The sequence below is a fragment of the Ranitomeya imitator genome, chromosome 1, assembly GCF_032444005.1.
Source record: "Ranitomeya imitator isolate aRanImi1 chromosome 1, aRanImi1.pri, whole genome shotgun sequence".
NCBI lineage: Eukaryota > Metazoa > Chordata > Amphibia > Anura > Dendrobatidae > Ranitomeya > Ranitomeya imitator.
In genome coordinates, this window is record NC_091282.1 from 33036581 (window position 1) to 33048961 (window position 12381).

Consider the following 12381-nt stretch of genomic DNA (forward strand, 5'->3'; position numbering starts at 1 on the left):
ACTTGTTAAGTTTTTGCTCGGATAGAACTCACTAATGTAACGCCGTCCACGTTATACCGCGCAAACCGAAATATTGTATCTCTCAGGCAAGTGTAAAGGACGCCGCTCGTCTGTACGCCGCCATTCATCACCGCCTGATCGCGCTAAGGAGCCAGCGGGACCGGGACCAAGAGCAGAGCGACCCCAACCCGGAGATGGAGTCACGCATACGTCCGCTAAACAGCGACAGTGAGGATGATGAAGACGATGAAATGCTGCTTTTTCCCAGCAAGATCTCGGGTACGTTGACTAAAATCTGACACCAGAGCAGGAAATCAAACGGGAGAGCGATCGCCACGGATCGGCAGACACCAAGGCTCAGCCCGCGCCGCACACGACCCTGACTGCACTCGTAGTCGTCACTTCATACGCTCTTACTTCGTCAGTATCAGATAATTGGGAGGGAGGGTGCCATCTAGTGGTGGCAAGATTAATACAGTATAAAGGGTCGGGACAGAACAGCGCCATATGCTATGTAGTGGCCATTCTCGGTACTGCAGCTCAGCTCCTATGAAAGTGAATGTGATCTGAGCTGCAGTGCAGTTATAGATCCATGCATTGTGCGCATTGGACCCACCAGACCCACCTGGTAACAGCTGATCAGTGGGGGTGAGAGGTGTCGGACCCTCACAGATCTGATACTGACGACCTGCACACGTGGTCAAAATTGTTGGTGCCCCTCGTTTAATGAGAGAAAAACACACAATGGTCACAGAAATAACTTGAATCTTACAAAAGTAATAATAAATAAAACATCTATGAAAATGAACAAATGAAAGTCAGACATGGCTTTTCAGCCATGATTCTACAGAATTAAAAAAATAAAAAATAAAGCTCATGAAATCGGCCTGGACAGAAATGATGGTTCCCTTAACTTAATATTTTGTTGCACAACCTTTTGACGCAATCATTGCACTCAAACGATTCCTGTAACTGTCACGGAGACTTCTGCTCCTCTCGACAGGTATTTTGGCCGCTCCTCAAGATCAAACTGCTCCAGTTGTCTCGTGTCTGAAGGTTGCCTTCTCCAGACGGCAGGTTTCAGCTCTTTCCAAAGATGATCAATAGGATTTAGGTCAGGGCTCATAGAAGGCCACTTCAGAATAGTCCAATGTTTCCCTCTTAGCCATTCTTGGGTGTTTCTAGCTGTGTGTTTTGGGTCATTATCCTGTTGTAAGACCCATGACCTGCACCTCAGACCAAGCTTTCTGACACTGGGCAGCACATTTCTCTCTAGAATCCCTTGATAGTCTTGAGATTTCATTGTACCCTGCACAGATTCTAGACACCCTGTGCCAGATGCAGCAAAGCAGCCCCAGAACATAACAGTGCCTCCTCCATGTTTCACAGTAGGGACAGTGTTCTTTTCTTGATATGCTTCATTTTTCCGTCTGTGAACATGGAGCTGATGTGCCTTGCCAAAAAGTTCCATTTTTGTCACATCTGTCCATAGGACATTCTCCCAGAAGCTTTGTGGCTTGTTAAAATGTAGTTTGGCCAATTCCAGTCTGGCTTTTTTTATGATTTATTTTCAACAATGGTGTCCTCCTTGGTCGTCTCCCATGAAGTCCACTTCGCTCATACAACGATGGATGCTGCGATCTGACACTGATGTTCCTTGAGCTTGAAGTTCACCTTTAATCTGTTTAGAAGTTTTTCTGGGCGCTTTCGTTACTACTCGTATTATCCGTCTCTTTGATGTTCATCAATGTTCCTCCTGCGGCCACATCCAGGGAGGTCGGCTACAGTCCCATGGAGCTTACATTTCTGAATAATATGTGCAGCTGTAGTCACAGGAACATCAAGCTGCTTGGAGATGTCTTATACCTTTACCTTTAACATGTTTGTCTATAATTGTCTTTCTAATCTCCTGAGACAGATCTTTCCTTCGCTTCCTCTGGTCCATGTTGAGTGTGATACTCACCATGTCACCACACAGCACAGTGAGTATCTGTAGCCCTATATACCGGCCACTCACTGATCCCAAGATTGTAGACTCCTGTGATGCTAGTTAGTGGACACACCACAATTCAACATGTCCCTTTTGTCACATTATTTTCAGGGGTGCCATCATTTCTGCCCAGGACGATTTCATGAGTTTTATTTATTTATTTTTAATTCTGTGGAAGCATGGTTGAAAAGCAATGTCTGACCTTCATTTGTTCATTTTCATAGATCTTTTATTTATTATTACTCTTGTCAGATTCAAGTCATCTCTGTGACCATTGTGGGTTTTTCTGTCATTAAACGAGGGGTACCAACAATTTTGACCACGTGTGTATATCATGCACGCTCAGGATGAGACTCTCTACAAGATACATTCTCCAGGACACACTCCTTTACATCATGCACGCTCAGGATGAGACTCTCTACAAGATACATTCTCCAGGACACACTCCTTTACATCATGCACGCTCAGGATGAGACTCTCTACAAGATACATTCTCCATGACACACTCCTTTACATCATGCACGCTCAGGATGAGACTCTCTACAAGATACATTCTCCAGGACACACTCCATTACATCATGCACGCTCAGGATGAGACTCTCTACAAGATACATTCTCCATGACACACTCCTTTACATCATGCACGCTCAGGATGAGACTCTCTACAAGATACATTCTCCAGGACACACTCCATTACATCATGCACGCTCAGGATGAGACTCTCTACAAGATACATTCTCCAGGACACACTCCTTTACATCATGCACGCTCAGGATGAGACTCTCTACAAGATACATTCTCCAGGACACACTCCTTTACATCATGCACGCTCAAGATGAGACTCTCTACAAGATACATTCTCCAGGACACACTCCTTTACATCATGCACGCTCAGCATGAGACTCTCTACAAGATACATTCTCCAGGACACACTCCTTTACATCATGCACGCTCAGGATGAGACTCTCTACAAGATACATTCTCCAGGACACACTCCATTACATCATGCACGCTCAGGATGAGACTCTCTACAAGATACATTCTCCAGGACACACTCCTTTACATCATGCACGCTCAGCATGAGACTCTCTACAAGATACATTCTCCAGGACACACTCCTTTACATCATGCACGCTCAGGATGAGACTCTCTACAAGATACATTCTCCAGGACACACTCCATTACATCATGCACGCTCAGGATGAGACTCTCTACAAGATACATTCTCCAGGACACACTCCTTTACATCATGCACGCTCAGGATGAGACTCTCTACAAGATACATTCTCCAGGACACACTCCTTTACATAATGCACGCTCAAGATGAGACTCTCTACAAGATACATTCTCCAGGACACACTCCTTTACATCATGCACGCTCAGCATGAGACTCTCTACAAGATACATTCTCCAGGACACACTCCTTTACATCATGCACGCTCAGCATGAGACTCTCTACAAGATACATTCTCCAGGACACACTCCTTTACATCATGCACGCTCAGCATGAGACTCTCTACAAGACACATTCTCCAGGACACACTCCTTTACATCATGCACGCTCAGGATGAGACTCTCTACAAGATACATTCTCCACATGACACACTCCTTTACATCATGCACGCTCAGGATGAGACTCTCTACAAGATACATTCTCCATGACACACTCCTTTACATCATGCACGCTCAGGATGAGACTCTCTACAAGATACATTCTACATGACACACTCCTTTACATCATGCACGCTCAGGATGAGACTCTCTACAAGATACATTCTCCAGGACACACTCCTTTACATCATACACACTCAGGATGAGACTCTCTACAAGATACATTCTCCAGGACACACTCCTTTACATCATGCATGCTCAGGATGAGACTCTCTACAAGATACATTCTCCAGGACACACTCCTTTACATCATGCACGCTCAAGATGAGACTCTCTACAAGATACATTCTCCAGGACACACTCCTTTACATCATGCACGCTCAGCATGAGACTCTCTACAAGATACATTCTCCAGGACACACTCCTTTACATCATGCACGCTCAGCATGAGACTCTCTACAAGATACATTCTCCAGGACACACTCCTTTACATCATGCACGTTCAGGATGAGACTCTCTACAAGATACATTCTCCAGGACACACTCCTTTACATCATGCACGCTCAAGATGAGACTCTCTACAAGATACATTCTCCAGGACACACTCCTTTACATCATGCACGCTCAGCATGAGACTCTCTACAAGACACATTCTCCAGGACACACTCCTTTACATCATACACACTCAGGATGAGACTCTCTACAAGATACATTCTCCACATGACACACTCTTTTACATCATGCACGCTCAGGATGAGACTCTCTACAAGATACATTCTCCAGGACACACTCCTTTACATCATGCACGTTCAGCATGAGACTCTCTACAAGATACATTCTCCAGGACACACTCCTTTACATCATACACACTCAGGATGAGACTCTCTACAAGATACATTCTCCAGGACACACTCCTTTACATCATGCACGCTCAGGATGAGACTCTCTACAAGATACATTCTCCAGGACACACTCCTTTACATCATGCACGCTCAGGATGAGACTCTCTACAAGATACATTCTCCAGGACACACTCCTTTACATCACGCATGCTCAGGATGAGACTCTCTACAAGATACATTCTCCAGGACACACTCCTTTACATCACGCACGCTCAGGATGAGACTCTCTACAAGATACATTCTCCAGGACACACTCCTTTACATCATACACACTCAGGATGAGACTCTCTACAAGATACATTCTCCAGGACACACTCCTTTACATCATGCACGCTCAGGATGAGACTCTCTACAAGATACATTCTCCAGGACACACTCCTTTACATCATGCACGCTCAGGATGAGACTCTCTACAACATACATTCTCCAGGACACACTCCTTTACATCATGCACGCTCAGGATGAGACTCTCTACAAGATACGTTCTCCATGACACTCCTTTACATCATGCACGCTCAGGATGAGACTCTCTACAAGATACATTCTCCAGGACACACTCCTTTACATCATGCACGCTCAGCATGAGACTCTCTACAAGATACATTCTCCAGGACACACTCCTTTACATCATGCACGCTCAGGATGAGACTCTCTACAAGATACATTCTCCAGGACACACTCCTTTACATCATGCACGTTCAGCATGAGACTCTCTACAAGATACATTCTCCAGGACACACTCCTTTACATCATGCACGCTCAGGGTGAGACTCTCTACAAGATACATTCTCCAGGACACACTCCTTTACATCATGCGCGCTCAGTCTGAGACTCTCTACAAGATACATTCTCCAGGACACACTCCTTTACATCATGCACGCTCAGCATGAGACTCTCTACAAGATACATTCTCCAGGACACACTCCTTTACATCATGCACGCTCAGTCTGAGACTCTCTACAAGATACATTCTCCAGGACACACTCCTTTACATCATGCACGCTCAGCATGAGACTCTCTACAAGATACATTCTCCAGGACACATTCCTTTACATCACGCGCGCTCAGGATGAGACTCTCTACAAGATACATTCTCCAGGACACACTCCTTTACATCATGCACGCTCAGGATGAGACTCTCTACAAGATACATTCTCCAGGACACACTCCTTTACATCATGCACGTTCAGCATGAGACTCTCTACAAGATACATTCTCCAGGACACACTCCTTTACATCATGCACGTTCAGCATGAGACTCTCTACAAGATACATTCTCCAGGACACACTCCTTTACATCATGCACGCTCAGCATGAGACTCTCTACAAGATACATTCTCCAGGACACACTCTTTTACATCACGCACGCTCAGTCTGAGACTCTCTACAAGATACATTCTCCAGGACACACTCCTTTACATCATGCACGCTCAGGATGAGACTCTCTACAAGATACATTCTCCATGACACACTCTTTTACATCATGCACGCTCAGTCTGAAACATTCTATCCGATTTACTCTACTGGATACACTTTTTCCATGGATCGTTCCTGTATTTTCTACTCCTTTCTGTATGACCCTATAACAAAATGACCTCTTGGTTCCTTGCAGCCCATCACCAGTGGATCCGGCGTCAGCCCGTCCTCTACTCCTGACAATCAGCCATCATTCCAAGCCTTTCTCGGCCTCACATCTTCACACTCTAAGGACACAATCCAGCAAATGCACATCTGGAAAAATCCACAAATCTACAAAACAGAAAAAAAAATAAAATAAATTGTGTGGACGGAAGTCGTGGACTGCGACCAGGAACTGTATGAACAGACTGCGATGCCTAGATGCAGACACAGTCCGGGAGCCGTCCGCCACAGTCCACACACCGCCGGAGGCAGGACTCGCAGGCAACACGGATACCTCAAGGACGACTCTGAATGCGCCTTACTATTTGTAACGCAGATCTTAAGAGAAGCATTCCTTCTGTCAGTGGGTTTCTACCCAAAATCCCTCCCAAATTTTTTAATTTTCCAAATTTTCAAAGCGCGCTACTGTGATCATTCATCTGCTTCAAGAATCCATCCGATGTCCGAGCGCGAATTTACACATAGATGAAGCGAGGATTGTGCATCATATTGATGGATCGAGTTTACTTTTTATAAGTGTTGGGATTTATTTGGTTATATAATAATATTACATTTGGCGCCATGTACTGCTCGGCCAACACCGCGGCTGGGAGCATTACTCCGGAGCGGATTACTAGCACTTCTCCAATGCAAATCCGTAGTTTTCCTTTTAAGAGGGTGTCCAACTTAAAAATTGTTCAAAATCGTTCAAAATCTTAAAAAAACTAAGTGAACCTATAATTTCCTTAAATCCAGTTTCCAATATTCTAGACAGTCTGATAATCCAGCACTGGCGCAATGATAGAAGATCAAAAGGACATGCGTTCCTACGAGAGTTGAGAAAAGAGACGAATTGGACCCTGGTCCAGAGGACTCCTCGCTAGTCCCACGCCACCGGAGCAGAAGACTGCAAACCTCCTCCTCAACTTCCGGCATTCCGACATCAGAACATTAAAGTCATGGGGGGGTAACCAACCAGAAGAGCTACTGGGGATTCCAGCAGGTATTGGAGGTTCTGGTCCGACGGCGACGGACTGCTGACGAAACCGTTAGACCAGCGTCCTGCAAATCTTTTTGCTCAACTCTTTAATTTCTACTTGCAGCCATATTTCAACCAGTCCTTGGCAAAATGGTTATTAATTTGAGAATTAAGAAAACTCCTCTAACAGAGTTTTTTTTAAACGTTCCCTTGTTATTTCCATTATTTCTGGCAGAAAATCCTTGCCAATAATTTACGTAAGAAATGTGTAATACTTCTTTTCTCCTATGGGGGCACTGCAGGGGATTTGAACACTTGTCCTCACAGATCAGATGCGATCATTAGGGATTCAAGCAGAGGGACCATTGGTGAACCCTTAAATCAAAAAGTGGATACTTCATAAATACCTCGTTACAGTGGGAGATCCCTACGATGATTGTCCGGGAATAGTATTGGAGAATTGCTAGAAATACCGTTCCTTAACACCACGGTTGGAGTTTCACTTTAAAGGTTTTTGAGGGCTAATTTTATGGCTAATTGTAAACTATATATATGTATATCTAATCTTATGTGTATTTAAAATTGTTGGATACTTATAAGTATATATATATATTTCTATTTTATGGAAGGTTAGTGTAATATAAGATTGATAATTTAACAGGTTTGCGCTTGACATGATATTATAACAGATATTCTGTTTACATGTGACGCTTTATGACCTCGCGGATGAAGACTGATGCCCCCGCGTCATCCATTCTTTATGGAGATGTATCAGGAGGCAGCGCTCGGTTTCGTAGGGATAAATTGTACTTCTTGTCTTTTATATAACAGTTTTAGTTACATTGTCATTACAGGAAGGAGCTGGAATGGGGGAAGGTTTACTTTATTCCGAGTCCAATAAAGTCCGGTTACATTTACGTTGTCTCCTTATTTCCTTCTGTAAATGAACAAGTGATGAGCTAAATTGGTTCTCTAAGAATTAAAGCAGATCATAATTCAGAATACAAATATCGTACATTTCCAAATGGATCTCTAGACCTGATGAGGCTGGTGTACTCATTATGAAAATCAATGCTGATTGACAGCACCACCACCACCACCCACCTAGCCTGACAGCTCCTCAGTGCTCATCCTCTCTGCTGCTGAACCTTCACCCACAGAGCCTGACTGACAGCTCCTCAGTGCCCCTCCTCTCTGCTGCTGAACCTCCACCCACAGAGCCTGACTGACAGCTCCTCAGTGCCCCTCCTCTCTGCTGCTGAACCCCCACCCACAGAGCCTGACTGACAGCTCCTCAGTGCCCCTCCTCTCTGCTGCTGAACCTCCACCCACAGAGCCTGACTGACAGCTCCTCAGTGCCCCTCCTCTCTGCTGCTGAAATTCCACCCAAAGAACCTGACTGACAGCTCCTCAGTGCTCTTCCTCTCTGATGCTGAACCCCCACCCACAGAACCTAACTGACAGCTCCTCAGTGCCCCTCCTCTCTGCTGCTGAACCTTCGCCCACAGAACCTGACTGACAGCTCCTCAGTGCCCCTCCTCTCTGCTGCTGAAATTCCACCCAAAGAACCTGACTGACAGCTCCTCAGTGCTCTTGCTCTCTGATGCTGAACCCCCACCCACAGAGCCTGACTGACAGCTCCTCAGTGCCCCTCCTCTCTGCTGCTGAACCTCCGCCCACAGAACCTGACTGACAGCTCCTCAGTGCCCCTCCTCTGTGCTGCTGAACCTCCACCCAGAGCCTGACTGACAGCTCCTCAGTGCCCCTCCTCTCTGCTGCTGAACCTCCGCCCACAGAACCTGACTGACAGCTCCTCAGTGCCCCTCCTCTCTGCTGCTGAACCTCCGCCCAAAGATCCTGACTGACAGCTCCTCAGTGCCCCTCCTCTCTGCTGCTGAACCCTCACCCACAGAACCTGACAGCTCCTCAGTCCTCCTCTCTGCTGCTAAACCCCCACCCACAGAACCTGACAGCTCCTCAGTCCCCCTCCTCTCTGCTGCTGAACCCCCACAGAACCTGACAGCTCCTCTGTGCCCCTCCTCTCTGCTGCCGAACCGCCACCCACAGAACCTGACCGCTCCTCAGTTCTCCTCTTCTCTGCTGCTGAAATTCCACCCAGAGCCTGACTGACAGCTCCTCAGTGCTCATCCTCTCTGCTGCTGAAATTCCACCCACAGAGCCTGACAGCTCCTCAGTCCTCCTCCTCTCTGCTGCTGAAATTCCACCCACAGAGCCTGACTGACAGCTCCTCAGTGATCCTCCTCTCTGCTACTGAACCTCCACCCACAGAACCTGACAGCTCCTCAGTGCTCATTCTCTCTGCTGCTGAAATTCCACCCACAGAGCCTGACTGACAGCTCCTCAGTGCTCCTCCTCTCTGATGCTGAACCCCCACCCACAGAACCTGACAGCTCCTAAGTGCTCATTCTTTCTGCTGCTAAAATTCCACCCACAGAGCCTGACTGACAGCTCCTCAGTGCTCCTCCTCTCTGCTGCTGAACCTCCACCCACAGAACCTGACAGCTCCTCAGTCCCCCTCCTCTCTGCTGCCGAACCCCCACCCACAGAACCTGACAGCTCCTCAGTCCTCGTCCTCTCTGCTGCTGAAATTCCACCCACAGAGCCTGACTGACAGCTCCTCAGTGCTCATCCTCTCTGCTGCTGAACCCCCACCCACAGAGCCTGACTGACAGCTCATCAGTGCTCCTCCTCTCTGCTGCTGAACCTCCACCCACAGAACCTGACAGCTCCTCAGTGCTCATTCTCTCTGCTGCTGAAATTCCACCCACAGAGCCTGACTGACAGCTCCTGTGTTCCTCCTCTCTGATGCTGAACCTTTACCCAAAGAACCTGACAGCTCCTCAGTGCTCATTCTCTCTGCTGCCGAAATTACACCCACAGAGCCTGACTGACAGCTCCTCAGTGCCCCTCCTCTCTGCTGCTGAAATACCACCCAAAGAACCTGACTGACAGAGGAAGAGCACTGAGGAGCTATGATGCTGAACCCCCACCCACAGAACCTGACTGACAGCTCCTCAATGCCCCTCCTCTCTGCTGCTGAACCCCCACCCACAGAACCTGACAGCTCCTCAGTCCCCCTCCTCTCTGCTGCTGAACCCCCACCCACAGAACCTGACAGCTCCTCTGTGCCCCTCCTCTCTGCTGCCGAACCCTCACCCACAGAACCTGACAGCTCCTCAGTCCTCCTCCTCTCTGCTGCCGAACCCCCACCCACAGAACCTGACAGCTCCTCAGTCCTCCTCTTCTCTGCTGCTGAAATTCCACGCACAGAGTCTGACTGACAGCTCCTCAGTGCTCCTCCTCTCTGCTGCTGAACCTCCACCCACAGAACCTGAGAGCTCCTCAGTGCTCCTCCTCTGCTGCTGAATCCCCACCCACAGAACCTGACAGCTCCTCAGTGCTCATTCTCTCTGCTGCTGAAATTCCACCCACAGAACCTGACTGACAGCTCCTCAGTGCTCCTCCTCTCTGCTGCTGAACCCCCACCCACAGAACCTGACTGACAGATCCTCAGTGCTCCTCCTCTCTGCTGCTGAACCCCCACCCACAGAGCCTGACTGACAGCTCCTCCTCTCTGCTGCTGAACCTCCACCCACAGAGCCTGACTGACAGCTCCTCAGTGTCCCTCCTCTCTGCTGCTGAAATTCCATCCACAGAGCCTGGCTGACAGCTCCTCAGTGTTCCTCCTCTCTGCTACTAAACCCCCACCCACAGAGCCTGACTGACAGCTCCTCAGTGCTCCTCCTCTCTGATGCTGAACCCCCACCCACAGAGCCTGACAGCTCCTCAGTGCTCCTCCTCTCTGCTGTTGTTGAAGATTTTGCATGGAAGCCCAGAGCTTCAGGTTATGTCACTGCACCAGGAGCATCAACAGATAGAAATACCGACCACTGATGTTAGAGTAGGAGCCAAGGGTAAAATATTCACTTAGAGTAGACCTCCAGACAAGATCTAATCTAAACCATAATTCTCTGGAAGCCATACCAGAAGGGTCCAACAAACAGGTCTCCAACTCCATCTTTCCAGTACACCCTTTTTTCAAGGTCAAGCAGCCAATTAACAATATTTCCTAATTTCCATACAGCAGGGCTTGTTTCATCCAACCGATGTTGAGTCATTGTGCAATCTTGTCCTAGGATAAACTTTCAAAGGCGTCTACTCATCTTTCTTCAGGAGCACACCTCTCCCCTGCTTCCTTCTTGCTCCTGAAGACTGTCCGTTTGGGCCGGCTGTCCCAAACTGTGACTTCTCCGATTCTGCTAGCAGAGGACACTTTGCTTCTGCGGTATCGGAGGAGTGCGGGAGCCCCGAAGAGATCATGCCAGCTTCATAGAACAGCTTGCGGGCATGCTCGACCACCTAGAAAAACCATCCGCCACCAATAGCAATAGCAACCAGCTGTAAACTGTAGATCTATAGTAGGCAACTAGAATACTTTTGGGGTGGATAAACCCTCTTTATTAGGTTTTACAAACTTCAAGATGGTCAGAATATAGTCAGATATGGCAAGACCGAGACGAGAAGGAACCATGTGCAGTAGACCGACATAGCATCAGACCGTCATAGCCTCTCTATAGACAGTACACACCCTCACGTAGCCTCTCTATAGACAGTACACACCCTCACATAGCCTCTCTATAGACAGTACACACCCTCACATAGCCTCTCTATAGACAGTACACACCCTCACATAGCCTCTCTAAAGACAGTACACACTCTCACATAGCCTCTCTATAGACAGTACACACCCTCACATAGCCTCTCTATAGACAGTACACACCCTCACATAGCCTCTCTATAGGCAGTACACACCCTCACGTAGCCTCTCTATAGACAGTACACACCCTCACGTAGCCTCTCTATAGACAGTACACACCCTCACATAGCATCTCTATAGACAGTACACACCCTCACATAGCTTCTCTATTTACAGTACACACCGTCACATAGCATCTCTATAGTCAGGACACACCCTCACATAGCTTCTCTATTTACAGTACACACCCTCACATAGCCTCTCCATAGACAGTACACACCCTCACGTAGCCTCTCTATAGACAGTACACACCCTCACATAGCCTTTCTATAGAAAGTACACAACCTCACATAGCCTCTCTATAGACAGTACTCACCCTCACGTAGCCTCTCTATAGACAGTACACAACCTCACATAGCCTTTCTATAGAAAGTACACAACCTCACATAGCCTCTCTATAGACAGTACACAACCTCACATAGCCTCTCTATAGAAAGTACAC

General features: G+C 47.5%; 1 protein-coding gene across 2 annotated transcripts in view; it reads left to right on the forward strand.

Annotated features, from left to right (window-relative positions):
- Nucleotides 1-8019, forward strand: part of RANBP3L (RAN binding protein 3 like) — a 58843-nt gene extending 50824 nt beyond the window's left edge. The window contains exons 15-16 of one of the 2 annotated variants that reach the window (XR_011317540.1): nucleotides 87-279; nucleotides 6116-6256. Coding sequence is in view for 1 of the 2 variants with exons in the window: in XM_069745949.1 (XP_069602050.1) it covers nucleotides 87-279; nucleotides 6116-6159 (237 nt within the window). In the remaining variant the exon portion in view is untranslated. Of the gene's footprint in view, nucleotides 1-86; nucleotides 280-6115 lie in introns of both variants that reach the window. The other variant, XM_069745949.1, reaches the window with a different exon arrangement.
- The last annotated feature ends 4362 nt before the right edge of the window (nucleotides 8020-12381 follow it).